At 38.0% G+C, this 24,571-nt stretch overlaps 1 protein-coding gene across 1 annotated transcript in view; it reads right to left on the minus strand.

Moving 5' to 3' along the window:
* LRP1B (LDL receptor related protein 1B) overlaps positions 1 to 24,571 on the minus strand; it is a gene marked incomplete at both ends in the record, with an annotated part of 678,833 nt that overhangs the window by 504,947 nt on the left and 149,315 nt on the right. Inside the window, one exon of the mRNA XM_080346793.1 lies at positions 9,519 to 9,644. Coding sequence (XP_080202919.1) covers positions 9,519 to 9,644 — 126 coding nt within the window. The remainder of the gene's footprint in view (positions 1 to 9,518; positions 9,645 to 24,571) is intronic.

The following is a 24,571-nucleotide window of genomic DNA, read 5'->3' on the forward strand; positions in this document are numbered from 1 at the left end:
AATATTTTAACAAGAAATTTCATACATAAGAACACTGTAATTTATAAACACCTGCATTATCAAAATTTACCTTTTTATACCAGCAAAGCCAAAGAGGCTTTCGATGCTTTTATGTACTCACATCTTTTTTCTGATTATGTTTTTAATTTTTATCAATGCCTAATCAATACACAACGCTGAGATACAGTGATTTCCTCACTTTTAGCAAAGCTAGTCCTGGTAGAAAGTGCATCAACAGCCTAACAATTGTTCTCACAATCGTCTTAATATTCAGCTGAATTACCCTGCTTAAGGTGCATTCCCCAAAATACTCTTTCCCTGATGTTGACTATGGAAAAGCAGTAGCATGACAAGACAGCAAGAGATCAAGGACTATTAATAGAAGAGAGAAAATGAAGGAATAAGAATTCAGATATCAGTGATAAGGATGAAACCTATGAGAAGGGAAAGGGAATCTGTTTAGGATGATGGCTGAGGAAAAAATAAAGGAACACAGGGGATGAAAAATACTTTTCATAGTAGTTTTAGTTTTGTCAGTAGACGAAAAAGGCGAGAGAAAAAAAAAGTGAGAAAATAATGAATAAAGCAACAATGAGGATTAGGGCTAAACAAACAGTGTGACAGTGCAGAGCTGGAGTGAAAGAGACAACTGAAGTACAGAAAGCCCTGAAAGAGTTGAAAGGACTTTGAAAGAAAATAGAATAAGTAATAAAATTGCTAAGTTGTAAGAGAGAATGCAAATTAAATGGATTACAAATAAATGCACATGGAAATAAGAACAAAAAACATCATGGAAAAACGTTCAAATCAGTATACATCAAACTAAATAAAGTACATCTCAAGCCAAATAAAGAGCTTCTAAAACAAAACAAAAACCTGTGTCTTATTTGTGGTCAAATACTATCAAGAAAGTCAATGCTAGAAAAAAATAAGTCATTAGGTTAGGCTTAATAGGCAGCAAAACCTCATGAAAGAGAAACTGTGCCAAGTCCTTCCATCTCTTCTTGCCACGTGTGCATTTTTTTTTTTTGAGAGTAATTTATAGCTTAGCTATGAAAATAAAATTGCTTTGGGTTTTGAAAACAAAGTCTTGGTCAAAGTATGAATTACTCTTATAGGTTTTTCAGAAGATTGATCTTTTCATTTTCTTGTCTTATGAGTATATATCCCATTAGATCTGCTTCTGTGTAGGAAATGCAATTTTAGCAAGCAATTAATCCATAAATGAGCTGTTTCAGAGTTTCAGGTATTGGGTATCATCCTTCAAAAGCTCTGTCCTGGCCCTGTATCATACCTACATGTTTCCACAGACCTTAAAAGAGTCATTTAGTCAGCAATCATTTAATTGAATTCCCCATGAACCACTTTTGGAAAAATCCTGCACAAGATGATCAGTCATAGACCAAAAAAAAAAGGTAGTATTTCTAATGACCATGTCACTGAGAGACACAGTGACCTTTAAGTCCTTTGATACTGAATGTCTTGTTGCATACTTTATTCCAAAAGAAAATACACAGCCAGAGAGCTACGGATATTTCACCAATTTGAACCTGGACCTCTTGCCAGGGATACTGAGTTTGTCCAATAACAACACAGACCAGAAACTCTGCAATTTTGACACCACCCTCCCCAACTCAAATTCATAAATAAACATTTTGAAAACTTTGCCCCATGTGGAAAGGCAAAAGAAATTTAATGCTGCCTTTTATGTACTCAGATGGTCACATGCACTGTAGCGCTTTCCTGAGCAAAGGGAAAATCTTGTCTAAATGTCTTTTCATATTATGAGCTCTACAACTTTAAAAAAACAAAGTAATTCTACTTTCTTAAACTTTCTGTGCACAAGGAATGAATCTTTACCAGTAAACCAGAAATGAGCGAGCCTTACAAAAACCTATTGATCTATAATAAAAGTTAATGTAACTATTTATATTGGTAACTTCTAAATACTTGTTTAAATATCTGCATATATAATACTTACACTGACTTCATTATGATAATCAAAATCTATCACAAAGTCTTCAAGTTCCTTTTAAGGCAATTATGTTGGGCTCAAACAGGATTGGGTGTATGGACCATCTAAAGGACAATGTTAAAGAATATTCAGACTAGAACCCAGAGGAGAAATGAATACACAGAATAGAAAATAAACTATTAAAAACAAACACAAGTTATTGAATGCTTTTAAATCTTTAAAATGATTTAAATAAAATTTTTAAAAATAGCAGAAATAATTCTATTCCCCAGCAAATTCTGATGTTTACCTGACTGCAGCACATCATGTAGCATAACTGACCACTTAGGAAAACATACTTTTTATTCACAAAATTGAAATTGCAGCCCCCTACAAAACAAACAGTGCTGGAAGCCAAGCCCCTGTTGCCAACCCCTTATAGACCAGCAGCAACACCGATAAAGTCACCAGGAATGAGACTCACTGTACCACTGATACAGCTGGACAGACTCACACCTTGCTCTTGCAAGATCCTTATGTTCGGTACAGTGCAGATTTTAAATTCCTGCAGTGTTACCCAGCTGACAGGGTATACAAAACATACAATAAGTGTTCTGTGTACCATGGCATTGCTCAAGCACTTTGTTACCTATCCTTTCTATTCCTTCTTGTAGATCTGATCTTCCTGTCTTACTCCAGTTCCCACAGTTATCATGGACACAGAGTCAGCTTTTATTACTAAAAAAATATAAAATAATTTTAAAAAGGTGGTCCAAGCTTAGTCATTCCATATTTCAGATGACAGAATGCAATGCAGCTCTAAGCAAGAGACTTAGAACCTCCTTCTGGTGGGACTTGTGTTCAGCACTATACCGGCACTCAGTGTTACACCAGCACTTTACTTGGTTTTCATCCCCTGCAAGCTTAGAGCTGTATATGGGCTGTACAGACACAGCCCATACAATACTGGGGTCAGATACAGTTCTTTGGTGGGTTGGCTGTTGCCAGATGCCCACCTAGCCGCTCGCCCTCCTCAACAGCACATGGGACAAAATAAGATGGCAAAGCCCATCGCTCGAGATTAACACAAGAAGATGACTCACCAGTTACAGGCAAAACACACTCCAATTTGGGCAGACTAATTCAGAGCCAGACTGCAGGACCTGTCAGAAGAACCTGCTCCAGCTTGGGCCACAGTTCCCTCAGGAAATGTCCACCTGCTTCTCCTCCTCCTTCATCCTGGGTGTTCAGAGGGCTGTTTCTCCCCTCACTCCTCAATGCCCAGCAGTGTTTTACCCTTCCTTAAACATGCTTTTCCCAGAGGTGCCACCAGCATCACCACCAGCCCGTACAAGTCCAAATAACATTAGGAAGAAGCTTCACGGCAGGGCCACAGCCAGATGTTTAATCACACCACGTATTAAAAGTCATTCACACAAAATGAACCGACTAGTTTTATTCAAAGAAGGATAAGGCACGTATTCCAGTAATGTGACAATGTGCTTATGTCTCAGAAGTAGTATTACTGTCCGTTGGGAAATTATAAAAAGGAATTGCCTCTAAATGTTCTCTAGGGCCTCAATAACGTTGCTTATTTACTGGCTGTGCAAAAACATAAAGGTTATTCCCTGCTCCAAGACAAATGCTCCCCTGCACCCAAAGATGGGGCAGCCCAGAGGTAGAAGAGCAGAATTAATGGTGAGAAACACAGGAACATCCCCAAAGTACAAACCTGCTCAGGAAGACAACTGGGCCCCATCAATACCCATTCCAAACACCACAGTGGAACAACCTGAACTCCTCCAGATCAACCGCAACGCAGGGTTGGTCTCCATGGGGTGCTACTCCATAACCTTTCCAAACAGCTTGGTGGGTATGCGCACCATCAACATCCATCCTTTCCAGACTGTTTGCTCCAATATTCCGCTAACTACCAGAACATCAGCAAGCCCATCAGCCGAGCAAAACAACCTTTCCATGGTGGTTTTCCCAAATGACATAAGGAGAAAGCAGAGGTGAGAAGGTGAAGCCCAGGTAGCAGTCATGCAGATGTTCCATGGGGAAAGAGGGCAGAGAACAGAAAATGGGATCAAGCACAGCAGACCTGACTGACTATAAGCCAGAAAACAAAAACACTAGGTATAATAAACACATTTATAGATCTTTTCTTTACCAGCCGTTACCAAACACAGTATCTTAGCCAGGGTAAACCACAAGTAGATCCTTCAATGGGAAGCATGTTTTCTTTCACATCTGCAAAAAACAATATCATGCAAATTAACCCCTTCAAAATATACATCTTGCTCTGTCAAAGGCACTTCTTTTCACCAACTAACATAAAAGTGTGGCGATATTGTTTTGCTGCATTAAGCATTTAACTTAATATTATGTAAACCAGCAGCAGTTTCATAAAATTTCTTGACATTCATCATTTCCTTGTGGTTCATTTCCTACTAGATCTTTAGAAGTTAGTTTTACATCACTGGTGTGAAAGATCCCGATTCAGAGAGAAAAAGTGACCACACATTCATCACCTCAAATCAGTTTAAATTAATATGACCACCAACAAGGTCTTGCTGAAGAATAGGTGTGAGGAGCTATTTTGTTTTAGCAGATCCCTCATTCATTAGTAACTGCATACAGCAAAATTATAAACAAGTGAAAACACGAGACCACATTTTTCCCTCATGTCCAGAGTTTTCATTATTCACCTTCAACAGCCTCATGGCAGCTCATCTTCGATGTATCTAAGTTACTTATTGATCTGAGATTTTCCAAATATACTTAGGAGGTGTTTGGAAACCCAGCTTCTACTGAATTTCAATGGATCTACTCCTAAAAGAATTACAAGCTTTAGAAAATTTTATCTTTATTGTTTCATAACACAGGAGCAAGATAGCATCCAATTATCTTATCCTTTGCTGGTAAAAGAAGTACAATTGAGGTACTCAATTAACAAATTTTAAGCTTGTGAAATTAGTCTCACATAATTAGCACACAGAATGAAACAAGCTATTTTAGCAAACAAAGTGAGACTCAAGCTTTTAAACAAGTTATTTCTGGTTGCTGCCTTTCTTTTGCTCCTCCAACTTGAATTTAATCACGATTCTAGAAGACAATATTCTCTCAAAATCCCAGAGAAATATTATCATCAGAGATAATTTCAGCACGTTATGATAAGCTGACATCTACTAAAACTTAGAGACAGGGACCATGCAAATTTGATCATTTGCTAAGGGAAACCAGAGTTCTTTCCATTCAGGACCAGTCAGCTACAAATACATTGTGGTGTGGCATGTAAGCAAACAGTCGTTTGGATGCCATTTAAGAAAGTTCAAATACAAGAAAAAACAGCGCCAAGATAACACAAAAAGTGCAGTTGTGGACAATGAGACAGAACTGCAGCCTGGCAGTGTGAAGTAACTTCTTTTCAGAACTTTATGCTGCTAAAACAACCAAATGTCAAGTGCTTTTACATCTTGGTTGTAGGAGATCTCAAATCGTACTGTGGTTTCGTTTTTTATTCCCTTCATAAGATATTTATGATATTCAAGTAATACTCATGGTCACAGATGGTTCTGTGTGCTGTGACAAAGCTGTGCTGCCTGCAATGTCCCACAGAATGGCACAAAAAGAGCTCAGGGTCTACTTGTGCCAGATCTCAAGTGTCTCTTCATAGGGGAAATATCAGGGAGTGTTACCACATCTTTCTCTATTTTGTGGCAAAGAGACAATAAATCAGCCCTTGCTGGAAGTGCTGCTGCACCAAGCATTGCAAAAAACAAACAGAATCAGTGTGTGCAGGTCCAGAAAGAAGCTACAGAAAATAAGCCATTTCTTGTCCTGCTCCTCCTCTGTTTCACCTTGCCTTAGCACAACCCTTTCCAACAGAGAGGAGTTTGTCAACTGAGATTAGCAAACAACATGCAAGCCAGACAAATCCCGAGGCTGCAAACATGGAAAAAAAGAAGTCTAAGTACTAAATGGATGGAGTCATTTGCCAATATAACTTTTAGATCTCAACCCTCTTAGGAGGAGGTTGAGGAGGAAGCCGGACAATAGTACATCAAATCAAATGTCTACATTCCAGAAGCCATCAATATTCCTTAGGCAAACACATGGTTTATTTAGATGAATATGTTATTCAGAGGTAGAACTGTGGAACACAACACACACTGGTATGTCAAAATTACAGCGTTTTAAATTGGATCTTTGAGATACAATTAGTGACATTCCCTACTTAAACACCCATAAAAGTTGCTGAGATAGGTAAATGCTTACAGCTCAAGAACAATACTAGTGGCAAAATTAGCAAAAAACCCAGAACAACACACACACACAAAAATCCACCACACACACAACTGTATTAATCAGATGCTTCCAAATACTGAGTCCCTAAAGCATGCAATAGTGAACAGACACTAGTTGTTAGACAAGGTTACCACTGTTTTTGTTTTTTAAACTCTATGCTTTTCAGCAGTACGTTTAAACTTTTGTAATTATCCCATCAAAACAGTTTGGCAGATGAGCCTACAGTTGTGTTTGGTTGGTTTTTTTTTTCCTTTTTACATAAGGAAGTCCTCTAAATATTTGCATCAACCTCCTGACCAGCAGCTATCTGTACAAGTCACACATATCTGGCCAGATTTTGGGGCATCCAATAGAGTTCTATTGATTCCAAGTGAGCTTGCTGATTTAGCCTGCTGAAGAATCAACCATCATCCGATTAGGTTAAGTAAATTGATTTTTGAATCCTGACTATTTGCAAATCCTTATGAACAACCTAGAGACTTACAATCCAAGAAAGGGCAGAAATTACTTGGTCAAGGGGTTTATTATTTATTAAAAAAAAATAAAAAAAATAAAAAAAAAATCAATTTTCTCAGAAAACTCACTAACAGAAAAGCAACAAAATTTGTTCACTAAATTATTCATCACAAATTACCAAGCCAAGTTCTTTGGTGCTATAAAAAGCAGCAGCTCCACTGAGAGCAGAAAGAATTACAGCTGCTAAGAAACAAGAGAACACAGGTATGGGCACCACAGGAATTCACTTCTAGTTTGACAAAGTGATTCGTGAGACCATTTAGTGGAAGATGGAAGTAAAAAGGGAACAGGCTGGTGCTGGAAGCTGTTGGTCCACTCAGAAGAAAACAGGCAGTGACAGGGCACTTCCATAATAAAGGGCCTAGACTGTACAGTTTCAGGGGGATTCCTGAGGAAATTCGCTGCTAACAGCCATATTATACATGTTTGTACAGGTCAATAACTTTCAAATTCTATCATAAAACCTGGTTAAAATGACACCAGGAGAGAGGCCACAAAGATTTTAAGTTCCTAGAAGTTTTCTGCAAACAGATGGTTGAGTGATGAGACTAATAACGCTTTCCATATTCTCACCATGGGAAAAGCCGCAGAATGGGAGTTTCTCTCCTTTTACACACCTTGAACTCCCCACAGAAGAGAACTTCTACTTGCAGGAAAAGTTTTGATCAATGCTTGCATGTTATTAGAGCCCAGAAAACCCTATTACTAGGCACAAATCCACAGAAAAAAAATCAATCAAGCTTCATTTGTTTATGGCTATAGGAACAACTGGCAATATCTGTCAGGCTACACCAAATAATTCATCCTACGTAAGTCCAGCAAAGAGCTCACAAATAGAGGCTGCATTCATCTACAGACAATTCTGTGCACTAAAATTGGAAGGTGCTGCATCCCTGACATTAAAACCACAGACTCCTTTCATAAGAGTATTTTTAAGGCAATATATAATTCCTTAAAAAGACTGTGATGCAAAGCATCAGCAAGAAAATTCAGGAACATTATATTCATCTCTAATAAGACACAACCTGATGAAGCTGGAGTTCCTACACATATTTCAAGAAATACTATATTTGACATCACATTATGTTGACTATACACAGAACCATCAAGATCAAAACATAATCGTAAGCAAATACGTAAGAAAGTTGCACCCAGCATCCCAGCACTGTCACTTGGTTTTCATGCTGACCTGAAAGGATGAGATGGGGCACCAGACCCAACATCAGTCCCAACAAAATGCTTATCCCTTTGACTTAGGACAAGCCTAAACAATGCATCTTGCAGAAACCATTTGCGTTTGCATAGAGCAAGATGTTTCCAAGAGGACCAGGCTGGCTGATGTCAAGAAAAGCATGGGCTTCCTTCCCCACCCCATTCCTCTTTCTTCAAGCCATCGATCAATTTCAAAGGTTATGTTTTTAATATGCCGTGACTTTGAATGACATTACTGAACACAGATTGTCTGGTCCAGAACCATAAACATGCAGAGATCTTGGGAGGAAAATATCTAGGCATCCAGCAAGCTGCTGTGTTAAATACCAGGAGGCAAATTAAAACCTCTGGGTGTCACCATTTTTTGTGGTCTTATCACAACATTCATTAGTTAATCGAAAAACTTTTAACTGCAGATACTAACAATATGCTTGAAAATATTATATTAGAGAAGACAGTGATCAATCATTAGTGCCATAATAAAATCTTTACTGTATTTGATGCTTCCCAACTACAGTATTTTGTTTTTGAGAACCCTAAAGTGTTTCAAAGGTGGTTGATCAGAGCACCCTCACCACAGCCCCGGAGGCAACTTTCCTGTCTCTTCCCGAGAACAAACAGTGGAGCAGGAAAGCTGAAATCATCGGAGCAATGTTTGCCCAGGCAGAAATGCTTTCCAGACATCTCGACTTTCTGTCCCTCATTTTAAATATTAGACTCCTAAATACTGTCTGATGTTCGGTATTTTATTTCCTATTAGCAGTAAACCACATTTCTAGCCTTCTGATTGACAGAATTGCTTTGATATAAAATACATGGTGCTTCTCTTACATTGATTATCCCGGGGATAAAAACCAGGAAATTCCCTCATTTTTCTCAGAACGGAGGAAACAAGGGAACATTAAGATTTAATATCACCTCATCAGTAGTCTGCAAGGCTGATAAGAAAAAGTCTGTAAGGTTGCTACTCTGGTCTTCAGAAGCTCTTAGCCACATCAAAAAAAAAAAAAACCACACCAACAAGGTCTTTTATTATATTTGAACATGTTTTAAAGGTTTCCCTCATTTTCCTTTCTTTGCTTCTTTCCCTCTCATAGTTTTTACATCTTCTTTCTTTGCTCCCTTTGATGTTTGTGTGCTTTTCATACTTCCACTGAACACATTTCGCACTATTCATTTCCACCGCACCTCCCCCTGTTCCAGAGGAATACAGTTTTTCCTGCGTCTGACTTTGCCTCTGCCCTCCACAGCTCATCGACAGCTCCGCCAGAGAGGGAACAGATGCTCTGGCGACAGCGTTCATTACAAAGTGGCACACGAACAAAACACCTTCCATCTCTTCCATTTCTTTTGTCTCTCACCTACGCAGGGAATATAACCTGTCTCCCTTGATATGAAGTTTCACTCAGGATTTATATATATTAAAAAAAGACAAGACTCCATCCTTTTGATTGTATAGTTAGTACAACTAGAAACGTTACAGTTCAAAGGATGATAAAATAAGAACGTGTCCTTCTTTACTTACACGTGTCTAAGGACTCATCTGAATCGTCGGGACAATCCGGCTCTCCATCGCACAGCCAGCGCTGGGAGACACAACTCACGCCATTGCGGCACAGAAACTCTCCTACATCACACAACTGATGTTCTTCTGAAAATGAGAATGGGTTAGAATGAAGTGATTAAAAAATGAAGGAAAATAAAGTGGCAAAATGAAAATGAAATGGGGAAATAAAGTGATTTTGAAATCCGGAATCAAAGCTAACAATAGAAACAATGAGAAGTGATAAGTTAATGATACCTAAAGCCCCAACAGCTGCTGTGTTTCAGCAGGAGCATCCCATAACAGTTCCAACTAGACATGAACAGCATTAGCGTTAACTACCTCTACGAAACAGAATTTTAAGAAACTCTGGTTTTGTCCAACTATTTGACCATGAAGTAAATTTATCTTCCAGATAGAAATGAACAAGCTTTCATTTCATATTATCAGCAGGGAGATACCCCATTCTCCTCTTCTGCCCCAGCAAGTATTTTCAAATTGTTGTTTCAAGTAACTAGATTGTCTAAGAATGTCTTTTCATAAACAGTCAAAGGTCTTTTTAAATAAACATATAAAAAAACATGTGCCTAGAGAAAAGTATATAAATCTGAGATAAGATTTGGTTAAGAATTTTTATATTTCATGAGACAAAGTTGCAAACAAACTATTTTGTTATGTGAGGTACCTTGAAAACAACAGCCTTAAAACTATGGCAATTTTTGAAGCCTGGCACACCCAATGATCTGCTGGATTCAACTACCAAAGTCTGATGTCCTTGAGATCCAGACTTAATTAACTCAAGACTATTCCATCATTAATTAATGTAAAACTATTCTAGCATTAATTAAAGCTCACAAAGCCTCTGTGCAATATATTAGATTCATTTTATCAATATATAAATTACACTAGTGCCTTCCATAAAGCTGCACTGCAGATCGCTGAGTTTCTTGAATATTTTTACACTGATACAAGTGAGAAATAAGTGGTGCCAACACTGTCACAAAGATATTAAACCAGGTATAAATAAGGAGAGAATTAAGCCCAGTTGCACTTGTAGACCTGCACATCAGTTTAGTTCATACCAAAAGCCAACAGATACTGTAATTTTTTTCCTTATCACCATGAGCTTTTCAAGAAGCACAATATTAATTTCTTGGTCTGATATGTCATACGATCATAGGAATCATAGAATCACTTTGGTTGGAAGAGACCCTCCAGATCGAGTCCAGCCCTAACCTAACACAGGAATTAACTCACATCCCTAAAAACCTCGTCAGAGGCAACAGCCTCAAAGAACTGCTTTTATTGGTTGAATTTGGTCCAATAATGTCACTCTCATTATTCAAATGCACAAACATCTAAAAATGGAAGTACTTGGAACCAGAGAAAGAGAGCAACATATATGTCAAAAATAAGCCTTAAGCAATTAGCACTATAACAAAAGCACACTGACCCTTGAAACAACTCAACTGCCCTTCTGAACAAAACAACTGTTTTACAGACACTATAGAGAAATTGCATTGCTTAACGACTTTAAGATGTGTTTCTGGACATGCTTGTAAAGCTGACTTGAGTTTCCAAGCAAAACTCTTATGGCACAGTTTGTGACAATTATTAATCTAGGATATAACAATGGGACCTCATTGTTAAAATGATTTAACCTACCATTTTGTATGTTTACACCTCATCCTCAGTATCAGCCGCTAAAGCTATTAATGACTAAAGTTCCTAATGAATCAAAGTTACAACTATTACGTAGATATGTTTCATATTGCTTAATGCAGCTACAACACAGCTTCTATAATTGCAGGAATCAAAGCACTTTTGGTTATATTCCAATTCCTTGCATTTACCACAACAGCCAAGAGCGCTCAGTCATTTCAGCTGTTTGTCTTCGTAAAAAAATGAGTGACTGTGCAACCTAAAGTGTAAGTTGACACACACACACAAGTGGTTTTCTTATCTTTCATGGAGATGATTAAAGGTCCTGCTTTGATAGTGCTTCTCAAAAACATCTTTAAGTTAGAAAGAGCAAGGGAGTTTGGCAAGTTTCAGCATCTCAAATATCTACAATAGGATGAGCAAAGGCTGCATCAAAAACTGCTTAATCTTCGTTTTTATAACATTCTTGAAATCCACAAAAAAATTGCTGTTTAGGGAAAACTTGTACAACAGTGTGAACTGTGATTTTCTGTGTATGACATATGTTTGTAACAGACTTGAGAATATTAAAACGAGCACAAAACCAGTTATCTACCACATCCACTTATCACACTGAAGAATTATTAAAACAGTTGAAATGGTTAATGTCCTGAATTAAAGTTCATAAGATTAAACTGTATCAAATTAGATTTTTTCTAAATGTCATTTTTTTTTTTTACAGATTTCTGAACTGACAATCAAGCAAATAAAAATTGAATATAAAAATGTAAAGTTGTGAAAACACTTGCACAGGCAATTTTACACAAGTGACTGGTTCTACAGGAACCTACTCAATCACTTACATGCAAAATACCCACAGAAAAAGAAATCTTGTTTCTTTCCTAAGTATTGTCAATAATTGGATAAAAAGAGAAATCAATGTTGCCATTTATGCTAAAATGTAGTGCTTCAAGTCTAATGATGTACTGCAGCAAGCACACTATATCAGGTTTGTTTTCTACTACATTTTTTTTTTAAAGTGAAATAATTTACCTATTTCCAAGCAATTAAAAGCTTGATTTTTATTTTATGCAACAATACAGAAATTATGGAGCTCTAAGCTTTTTGTACCCCCTCTCTCAAGGAAAACTTAAGAGAGTGAAGAAAACACTTACTTATAAAACACTTTGAAAAAAGATCTTGTTCAGAATAAAGCAGCTTAATATTAGCTCAGGGTTTTATTGCTTCAAACTGCTTTTTCAAACAGTTTTCTTTTGTGTATCTATAGAATTATCTCTCATTTTCAGCTGTTATCGCCACAAAATGAACTGGACCAGTTAATCATAAACATACACTAATTAGTGTGGGGTTTTTTATTCCAGTGACACCTATCCACACGCTGCTTCCTTCTGTATTATGTGCGCTGCACAGGCTCCCAGCAGATAACAAAACTCACATTTTTAACATACCAGTTCTTTGAGATACAGAACAGATAGTTAGAAATCATCTCTCTATGGGTAAATGAAAGCTTCGCCTCCCTAAGGACAGCAAACCCACCCTGTGTTGCAAGCACCTGGCAATGCCTCTTAGAAGGAAAGTTTCAGAAAATAGCTGGTGCCTTTGTTTTAAAGGCAACATTTCCAGAGCCAAGGTTTTTTATTTTCTTTCAAAAAAAAAAAAAACCAACAACAACAACAACAAAAATGCATATTTTTAAGAGGAAAAAGCTCAAAATCTCCATTAAAAAAACTAAATGCAATTATAATTTATGCAACTATGCTGAACTTGGAAAAACAAAATTCCATTTTGCTGTTAAAGGACAAGGCAGAAATAAAAGGCAAACTACTAACAAGAAAAAAGAAAGGAGCCAGGGTGTATAAGGCAGTGATCAGTGTCCGCCTACAACAGGAATACTCCTGGTTTAATAAGGCAGGTGACTGCAAACACGCATCGAGCTCCTGAATGATGAGGGATAAAGGCGACCGTCCGTCACCACATTGATGGGTAGAGGCTAAAGGTATCTGGAACTTTCTTGTTTTTACAGAATCACAGACTGGTTGGGGTTGAAGGGACCTCTGGAGATCATCCCGTCCAACCCACCTGCTAAAGCAGGTTCACCAGAGCAGATCACACAGGAAGGTGTCCAGGCGGGTTTGAATGTCTCCAGAGAAGGAGACTCCACAGCCTCTCTCGGCAGCCTGGGCCAGGCTCTGGCACCTCAAAGTAAAGAAGTTTCTCCTCATATTCAGATAGAACCTCCTGTGCTTCAGTCTGTGCCCGTTGCCCCTCATCCTGTCATTGGGCACCACTGACAGGAATCTGGTCCATCCTCTTGACACCCACCCTTGAAATATTTATAAACATTGATGAGATCCCTTCTAATCCCTCTCCATTTTAGCAAAGCCAGTTATGAAAAGCAGGTCAACAGGGTTCTTGAAAAGAACGATAAAGGAGATGCCATTTATATAGCTGAGTGCTTCTTCAGTTCTATCATGAAAATGCAAATAATTCACTGTGAATCTAATTAATATCTGCCTTCATCAAGGAACCAGGTGCCCAGAGAAGCGGTTGTACTTCTAGATTTGTTTTTCACCTGCAGACACGGGCACTGTCCTCACTTTGAGAAGCCCATCGCTTGGGCTCTCAATGGATCTGCCAGGTGACCCAGTGGCCCACGCAGCAGTTGTTCCATGTGCCACCTTCAGAGAACTTCCATCTCCATCTGCTGAGAGCACCTGAGAGCCCCAAAACATGAACCTCCCATATGGCAATGCTCTTCAAAGTGAAGAAAACTTGGTCTAATAAAGTCTTGATCTGTTGTAGCAGGGAGTGTGCTCATTAGGCTTTCGCTAAAAATTCATAGAAACCACATGTGCAAACTAAGCAAAAAAACTCATTCAAACAGAGGCTTTTGAATGTGATATAGCACTATATGAATTAATGTTTAGGGGTAAAAGATCATTGCAACCAATTTTTAAAAGCTCTTATAAGTAGATTAAGATAACTTGAAGAAATCATGTTTCATTACACAATTTCACTAAACTTTGCACTCAATAAGAGATATTACTACCATGGTTCAAGTGAAACAAAAACTTTGAAATTTTCAATTTCTTCCCCCTTTCAAGAAAGGAAAAGGGCAAGAAAAGGCATACATAAAATAGTGTGGGGGTGTGTAAATATGCTCTCCTTTTCAATTTGGGAATGGCAAGATCAAGGAAAGAACCATGAAAATATAAACACACACAAATGTTCAACTGGTTTGTCCCCAACTACATACCCAGGCAAAACTCCCAGGAAAGAGGGGAATTTCCTGCCAAAACTGCAATTTTCTCAAAAGCAAAATAGCAGGAAGACTAAGAAACAGCAGCAAGGCCAATACAGGTGATTAGAAAACTGTGATTGAGCTGAACATTTCCATCTGGATCCACTGGTGATGGCATCACCTGTCCACACAACCAGGAACTTCTAGCAATGATAAACCCATTCCGCCATGTTTCAGGGACATTATGCAACTAAAAACTTCTACTTTAAAGTTCTTAATTAGATTTGCTTTGATTTTAATTGAGTTATCTTCATTACAAGAGCTTAAAAATTCAGAAATTTTTTTCCCCCTCCTCTCAAAAGCATGTTTCCCATTTGGGATTTTCTTTGATCTCTCACTGAAACATGGAAGGGTTTGCAGATTAGTGTCTGCAAAATTTGCTCAAAAGTTGAGAAATATATTCCAGTAGTAACTTATGATAAAATTCATCATATGCTAAAATTTAAATTACTGTAACTGAAAGGAAGATGGGGAAGAAAAAGCACGCACAGCTCTTCATACTTATGACTTTTCAGACTTTCGTATAATCCTTCTCCAATCTTTTACAGGTTTAGAGTTAAATCTACATTTTTAGTGCCCAGCATACCGTATAACATTTACATTTTGGCCACACTAAACTACAGACAAAAATCCTTGAAACGCATCTTGGAAAAGAGAAAACAAGAGTTTTACATTCAGAGTATAAAAAATAAACTAACTTTTCTTTCTGTCCTACCTAGTACAACACAACACTGTGTTCTAAGTCAGGGAGAAAAGTTTTCTTCACAGGATCCAATAATCTCTCTTCAAGATCTACCAGACCCTGATTTGCACTTCTGCAGTTCAAAGGGGCTTAACCAGTTGTGTATATGTTCAAATGTATATAGAATTCCTAAACAGGTATCTATATGGTTTATGTGCATTTATTCAGTTCCTGGGGTATTAATTATCGCTGACTCCACAGTTACTGATCAACTAATTACTTCATCCATAGACAAAGCACATGAAAAGGCACCAGTCACTAAAAGCACCATATGTCCAGTTTATGCTACATATCCTTAAATACCACATGCAAATCTTCACTCTGTCTGCGCATCTTTTCCCCAGCAAGGTCACAGACAACTTGTTTATAGTCCGGTCAGTCTCTTGATTGACATCAGACATTCTACTTCTCAGCCCATCATCCACTCCATAAATATTCACAGCCAAATTCCTTATTTACATCACACAGCTACAATAATTCTTCATATCTTTCAGACTTCCTCAGCGCTAATATAACTTATGGATTAGGCTGAGTAAATACTGTTAGAGATGAATATTAACAAGAAGACTAGAAACACACAATGCTTTGTACAAATTAAGAAGTATTTTTGGAGGTGGGTAGGGGGTAAGTCCAGGGGCAGCCTTGTTCTTTTCATTTTTACTCGTTCTTTGACAAAAAAAGTATTTCCATTAAGGGGGCTGACCCGGAGTCCTCTCCTGTAGATTTGAACCAGAGAAGATTGTTATTCAGCCTTAATTTGCCACACTTTATGGACAGAGAAGTCTAAGAAATATTCAGATAATGAGAAAGACCCAAATATTCCTGAGAATTTTTACCTAATCAGTGGTGGGTCATACAATAATATGTATCATGTCATTTCATAGTTTGCACAGATACCCATGTTCTCTAATAACACAAAAATACTACAGAATAGCCAGGTACTGCCTCTAATACAATAGAGAGATATCCTAATAGAAAAACATTATCTGTAATCTTGTTATTTGCCAACCCCTGCTCCTGGTAGCCCTATACAGAACACAAGTTGAAGTCCCAACAAGCTTGCTACGAGCTAGTTCTTCACAATTATTTTTTTACCTCCTTGAAAACTGGAGGGAACATGCAACCCAAGCTGTGCAGGGTGAAGCTGTCCTTCTCTCCCAACAGCCAGTCTTCGACTGAATGATAATGTCAGGATGGAGGGTCAAAGTGACCATCTCTTGTTCCCCTATGGATGAGGAATGACAAGCCCCGTGACAGAGTCAACATCGTGTTCTTTCAGCTGCTGACAGCAAGTCAGCACCAGGGTGAACATGAGCAAAACCAGTCTCAATTGTGGAAAACCCTCAGAGGTTTCCACTGAAACATGTCTTCTCTCTTTGCCACATTACAGAACAAAATATCTTTGAAGAAACCATTTATATGGAATGTGAAAACCTCTGCGCCTCTCCACCATGTTCTGTTTATTGTAATGTATTTATAATATTATCATTTAATTTGCTCTGGTGTAAATCTACTCATCAAGAGGAAACGGTTGCAAGAGAAGACTTTAAAAATGTACATAAATAAAAAATTGGTCTTTACAAGTAATGGTGAAGATCTTGGAAGGAACCTTTAGAGGACACCTTATACACTATGTCCTTCCTAGTCCAAATATATGCCTTGATAAGCAACAAACTTTCACATGTAAAAAAATTCAAGGAGAGATAACTTGCAGAACACATTTTCTGTACACATTCATGCTTTCTGCTTCTTCAGGAAGATCAATGGAGCAAAGACAAAGGCTTTCAGCTACTCCCAGGATCAAATCTCAAACAGGTCTGAAAGACAAACTCCTGAAAATCAGAAGGAATGAGCAGAAGGATTGGGACTGAGAATAAGTCACCCCGAGCCCATTTCAAACCCAGTTTGACACGATGTGCCACTTACTGAGCCTCCAAGCAGGACTTCAAATGAGTCTTTTTCATCTACTATCTGTGTTAGCTGTTTCAACTTATACATTTCCAAGTTGCACTCCTAATTTCACCAGCTGTAAAGCTCCCAAATTAAATTGTAATGTTTTCAGGGCAAAACTGCTTATTTTTCTTAAAGTAGGATGGAGATCCTGACTTGAGACAAATTATTAACATAAATGCCATAGACAATGTTTTCTCTTTTGAAAGCTGAAAACATTCATTACCTAGCTTATTACAATACCTCTGATAAGTCCCCCGTTGCACAGATGTTCTATGACTCTGAATTTTCACATGCTAACATTTTTAGCAAATACTGAAAGATGATTAATATAGATAAATTTAATATATCAAAGGGTAATCAATGATATAATTGTTTTAATTCAGTAGTTTTATTACCATAACAAACCCATTTCCTTCCAATTTTTAAAACTCTAATAGAATGACATCTGCCCAACCAAGGAAGGAAAAGCACGTACTAAGCTGCGGTAATATTTTATGATACTGGGAACATGGTGGGAATAAAAAACCCCTGCTCTGTTTATCATCACTTTGAATAAAAGTAAAGTTTACATTTTCGTTTAAAGAGTAGGTGCCTTCATGAAGGAAAGCTATGGCCAGGTAAGATGTAGTTAATTCAGATGACTCTCTAACGGGAAAAGAAAGTTATACTTTGAAGAACAATAAGTTATCTTAAAGGATGAAAAAAACCTGAAGCAGTACAGAAGAAACTATAGAGTAGCTGGACTAGATTGAACCATCATCTTTGCTTTCTTTTTATTTCCCTGGAGGAGGATGTTAAGGCTACATTATCATTGAGTCTTAAATCAAACAAATCAGCCACCAAGGATAAATTGTGAAAACGTAATTTTTGGCAAAAGGAACAATCTTGTACCAGAAAGTTTAATCCTGAAACTGTACCGTCTTCAAGCAAATAAATGGTTTGTTCAAGGGAAATCCCATGAACTCATATACTTCTGGATTTAGTAGGCATTTCTCCCCTCCCACCCATGAGCCTAAGGAGCAATGGGGAGTCACCAATGACTTTGGAGACCCTCCAAACACACCAGATCACCCCGTCCAGCCCCTTCCCAGCAAACCACAGCCTCATTTCCCAGTGCCCATCCAGCAGAGTTCTCAATGCCCATCCAGCAGAGTTCTCAACGGAGTTCTTAAATCCTGCAGCAAAACTCCTGTCCTCCTTAGCTCATCCATCCCAGTCCTCAGCTCCTCTTATATTTCCCTTAACAGGCAGCCCGGCTGTCATTACAGCAACCAGATAATGTTTACCCAGCTCCAAACGGCTCACATTTGAGCGCAGGAACATGGGGCTATGCATCTTCTCCATCGTTACATTGCCAATCATTTAGCACTAACTGCCCTGCAAACCGCGATCGGTGTCACGGAGATGGGGCCAAGTCTGATGGATAACAAAGCTGGTTTCTATCACACGGTGATTAACGAGACGGGCTGGGCAAGACTTAAGGGAGAATCCACGACTTGCACGCAATTTAAGTTCACAAATAAAGTACCTGATGACACAGAAGGCAACAAGGCATGAGAGAGAACCCAACTCTTGGAGAAAATCTAATCAGAAGACAATAAGCATTAAGGTATTTTTGCAGGAAGCCTTGTCCTGCCGTGCTCCCATCATCAGGAGCGGCGAGCCTGCTGTCACTGAGCGTATCTCAGAACGATCCCGCTTAAAATGACATGAAATGATGATGAACAGGTTTCCATAGCAGATGGAAGTCTATTACATAATTCAACTTTAATGACCACAGAAGCCTTAAAAAAACCCGAAGGTTTTGTTTTGTGCAATGAGAGATTTATATGAAATGAAACAGCTAAATCTGCTACTGTAAGCAACTACATATGTTTAATATGTGTTCATTTTATATTGGAATAATTAATCTACAGGGAAACAGGGTTAAAGACTGTAAGAAATCCTTATACTAAACTCAATGATTAGAAGGATGAAAGAACTGGAGAAAACCAAGCTAAAACTCCTTTCTAAATACAGTCAACATAAACAGCTAGAGCGAGAGTCTTATTACCAGAGTTAAGTGTTGAATTCAAATTGGATACTGCATAACTTCAATACCAAAAAAAACCCAAAACAAATACTAAAAATGTGATAGTAACACTAGCAACTTACAATTAAAAAACCAACATGTAAATCATTATAAAATTGACTCCAGTTCTACAAATGGCTCCATATTTATGCTAGACCCCACTGAAGTCACAGCCTTTATTTAAAATAAAATCCAATCAACAGTTCTAAGCTAAACTGTAAGAATTAAGTCAATAGGACACCAAAGGGTCACCTTATATAGGCTTAATTGCAATTTAACAGTCTGGAAAGTAGTTCAAATTGTGATCATCTGCAGTTCAGGTCTGACTTTTCTTGATAGCACGATCCAAGACTGATAATTTAAGGTATAACTTTGAAACGTATTCTTTGAATAATAATTTTCACACCACTAGAGAACAACATATTGTGCCTTTGGCTGCTGCTGTCAGTATGTCTTGAATGTAAATATCTAAGCAGGATAAAAGGGAAGCAAAGAATCACCCATCTCTGACGAGAGGGTCATGTCTTGGGTTGCATTCTAGGATCATCATCAGTTAATCATGCAAGGAAAAACAAGTGCTGTCACTCTGAATTACTTATGTTATACCAAAAAAACTCCTAAGAATCTATTTATTGAATGTTTTGGGATATTAACTTTTTTTTTTTTTACATCAATCGTTTATATAAGATAAGTATTGAATTATTTAAGGGCAAACCAAAACCAAAGAACTATCAGTCTAGATAATTATTTCGTTAGCTTATTAAGGTCAAATTCTATTGTCATGCCTAAGTGTTTGTATTAAAAAGAAAGAAATGTAGAAAGACAGATATCAAGAGAGATATAAGGGGATATAAAGACAATTTTTGATAGAATATTATCAAGCAACATTGGAGATACAATTTTTTAAAAGTTCGTTGCCACCACATATAGACACTCCACAAACAAAAAGAGCAAAAAGAGCCCCCCATCCTTATGGAGGAAACATCTAACTCAAAGGCACTGTTCCTGTGTGAAGGCTCACATCAGCTCTTGCTTTTTTAGATCCCTGCCATCCTTGGGGCTATTTGTGTCACCCAAGATGGTCAAGAGGATGGAAACAGTCAACTACAAAACTAAAGACAGCATCAAGAAAAGAATCAATATGACAACAGGATGCAGAATCCCACACACATGTAAAAGGTTTTAGTTGTACAAAAACCAAGGATGAAATAATTTCATTTTTAACATGACTGCTTTATTCAAACTGTCCCGATATCTAAGGACTGAAGGGTGGCCAAGGCAATCCTAACTTTAAGAAGTTACACTGCAGTCACAGAAATCAGGCTCATAAACGTGATGTGCTGAATAAGAAGTTAGTAGACACCTGAATAAATACGACATTCCACAGCTTTTGCAGGGGAAGATCTAACAACAAAACAGGCTCAAGGAAACCACCACAATTATAAACACAAGCTCCTCTCTGTCCCCAATCTCTTCTGTCCAAACAATCCTTAAGTCACTTTTGAGACTTCCCAAACGTGGGGAACAATAATTACAATACAAATGATGACTGAGGAGGCAGTAATCAAGAGCTTCAAATTCAGGAAAACATGGGCAGCTTCATATAAAAACCAAAATGCATGATCAGGTAGTAAGCACAGGATGAAACCTCATCATTTTAGCAGGTCAATCAATGCTTAACCTTTGTTAGCAACAATCAGATCTCGCTTCAGCAGGAGGGGTGCCAAGGATTTTATTCCCAGCTTTGCTGGCTGCTGAGATCACGCTAAGGAAATTACGCCTTGGTTTTACTGCACAGAATGGGGAACAAAGACTCCCTTTGCATTGAGCTACTTCGGCTCTAGATCCTTATTACTTCTTAAGTGATTTAATGCATATCGAGGGGGAGCTGTGCCGTATACTGTAAAATAGTTGAAGCCTTGTAACCTGCCACTTTCTTGACAGTGTCGCCACAGTCGTTCCCAGCTACCTCCAGGTGATGTGCAAACATATGCTTGAACTCTCTCTGCTGGGACTTATTAAACAAACAGTATGTTCTGTAGATTAAACCATAATTAGGTATGATGTCAGGATTGTAAAAGCACAGTAATTACGTCCCCATTTGTTCTCCTAATTTCCTTAGCACTAAAAACGTAAACTCTCACCGGTCAACATGAAACTGGTCATTCACAGTTCAGAAGTCTCCTCTCCTCTGATGGGTACAAATACCTCCGTAAAACTAAGAAAGCCAGCAGGTTCCTCTGAATATATTTATTTAAAGACTTCATGAGACTTTGAATCAGGCCCTAAACAGGAGCTCTCCTATGTTGTGTAGCATGGACCACTTCACAGAGTTAAGCAGCATTCACCTTTAGACCATCTCCTCCCTTGAGGATAGATTAATAGCAGATGCCTACACAGAAATAAACAATATTAGGAAGCATGTATTTTTAGCAACTTTAATTATATTCTAGCAGCAGGAAAGAAAGAGATGCAGAACTGTACGACCAGGCAACTCTCCCCAGAAGACAGACGCCGCTTTGGAGCTTTACAGCAGAACAATTTCACTTGCGAGTGATTTCAAGTCGGGGAATTACTGAGAAGGTTGTTTTTCTGGTGCTGCACTAGTTACTCTTTGCAGATGCTCTACAGAACCTCAGCGATTGAGCTAAACCACCAAAGTAGACGCAATCCTTATGATTCCTCAGAAACATATGTCTATCTACACACACTGCACAAAGAGCTGGTTTGGCCTAACCTATGATCACAGTAGTAACAGTGCAACATGTTTCTACGTTTCTGCCAGCTGGAGATTCACGAAGAGCAGCTCGTGGTACTTCAGGACACCAGAAAAAGCAGTTTTACCTCTTGAATCCACTGCTGTGAAAAGATGCAGAACTAAATGCCAACCTTGATTGTGCAATATTTTTAATAGCATCCTAAGCAACTGATATTCCAGCCATATAGTGGTCAAAATAACACAGGGAGATCCAGATGAATGGGGATGTGGAATATCTTGGCTGATGAACTCAACTTCATTCAATACACTAACAAAGCAGTTTTTCTGGGCATGAGGCTGAAGGAAAGATACAGGACAAAACATTCAAACCACCACTACTATTGATCACACGTGATCATTTTTTCATTATACCTATCACTTTTGCTGTACACAAGGCATGACGTATAATTTCGATTTTGTTTAAATGCAAGTGAATAAAGAGCTTCATCTTATTTATAAATGACAGAGTTTCCTGCTGCAAAGTCTGTATCTCTCATTGAGCGGTGCAAATAAATGCAGAAACTGATAGAACCTCAGCTTAGGAAATATTTACATCACAAAGGTAAATGTTTGGTTTGGTGGTTTAGTGCTGTATTAGTTATGGGGCAAATAAAGCCTTGTATGTTGACTATGAAGGGAGAAGTCTATGGACCTGCTTTGCCTCAGTAAGAACCCACCACAGCACCAACCCAGCAAGGACAACGGCAGCTCCAACCCAGGGGCTGCTCTCTAGTTTTTAAGATATAAAGATTTTAAACCTGTAGTAGGAAATTACTGTTGTAGCAAGCAATAGAGCATCCTGTGCATGTTGCATTTTCAGGCTGGATGCTGTTGGCGTAGACAAAATTAAACCTAGACTAGAGACTTTGTATTGCAGGAATAAATAACTGGTGAAAGAAACCCTCACTGAGAACAATGTCGCTATACAGAGCAGCATCTAAATGCATGAGTTTTACAATCCCTATTAAATAAGCGTTAATAAAACCCACACACTTAAAGCACACGAATATACACTCCTGCAGGTGTATCTGTTATGGCTTTGAGAACCAGGACCAGAAGTAAACACCCCCAAGCACACAACCAATTCTAGAAGAAGACCCATGATGAAGGGGACACAAGAGGTGTTTGCTGGAGCTTCAGTGGCTTGGAGTTTGGAGTTATCTTCAGGGGAAGCATCCGTGAAGATCCCTTACCACTCGGAACAACATTTTAGGCAAAACATATAGAATTTGAAGCCTGGAAATCAACATCCCAAGCAAAGCTCTCTTGCACGATGGTTCTCACCATTTTAAGGCCATTAATGCATCCTTATACAGTTTGATGCTGCAGGACTGAACCTTGACATGTTCTTTAATAATCCAGAGGGATTATAACACTGACTGAGAGTTCTTAGCAAATTAAGGTGTGTTCACTTTTTTTGCCTAAAACTCTGCTCAGGTACACATGCTCTGATATATTCAGTATGACACCCTTTGTACATTACTACTGGGGACAGTTCGAGTACTGGCTCTTATAAATCAGCTCTTACAAATTTTTTTAAACAGTACTCATTTTATGCTAATAAAACCATGTACAGTATTAACGCTCTAAGCCATCATTTGAAGGCTTGTGTAATAAATATTTAAAATAATTTATTTCTTTAAAATAATCACAATAGCTCCTATCATGGTACGGCAGTCAAAAAATATTAGTTTTAGTTTCACTTATTGTATTTGCAGAACAAATACCAGCCTGAATTTGGGCTCATAGAATGGAATATTTAGATTGTACAATCTAAATATATCTCCCAGGGAAAAACAATTAATTATCTTTGTTACTGCCACTACTGCTGAGAACAGCTGCAATTCCTGGCTTGCCAAGTTCACATCATTGAGGGTTATTCCTATTAATATCAATTAAGATCTAAACTGTTTGAGTCTCCTCAATAACGATGCTCAAGTAGATTTAAAGTGTCATTTCACAGCAAACACACCTGTAGCAGAACGGTGGCACCTACAGGCCATCACGGCTGGAACAAACTCCTCCCTTCCCATCTCAGCCCCGATTTTCATCTATCTCCACCATGATATCAGTAGAGAAATTAAATCCTCTCACCAGAAGTCCATACTTTCCCTCACATGGCTTGCAATGTTTGTTCCAATGACGGTTTTAAGTTATTCAAATATGTTTCTCATTAAGTCACTGTAGGCTGATTAGTGTAAAGAACAATCATTACATTGCAATAGTTTCTTTAAACTATATACGAACAAGTTCAGATACCAGAGGGCTGATATTGATTGAATCAAGTCTAATTAAACTGAGTCTTAGGAATTAGTAAATTAACTTTTATATATATATATATATATTTTTCCTTCCATTTGAGTGATAACAATACAGGACTATTTTTTTCCTCCATCCAATCCCACTCTCTTTCAAGCACACATTTTTAAGCAATTTTTTTAATTTCACATTTAAAACAGTATTAAAGAAAAAAATAAGCAATGGTTTTGAATATATTTCTGAAGACCACATTATGAGACTGAAGTAATAAATGACAAATTAGCAGGAA

This window comes from Nesoenas mayeri (genome assembly GCF_963082525.1).
Source record: "Nesoenas mayeri genome assembly, chromosome: 6".
Classification (NCBI taxonomy): Eukaryota; Metazoa; Chordata; class Aves; order Columbiformes; family Columbidae; genus Nesoenas; species Nesoenas mayeri.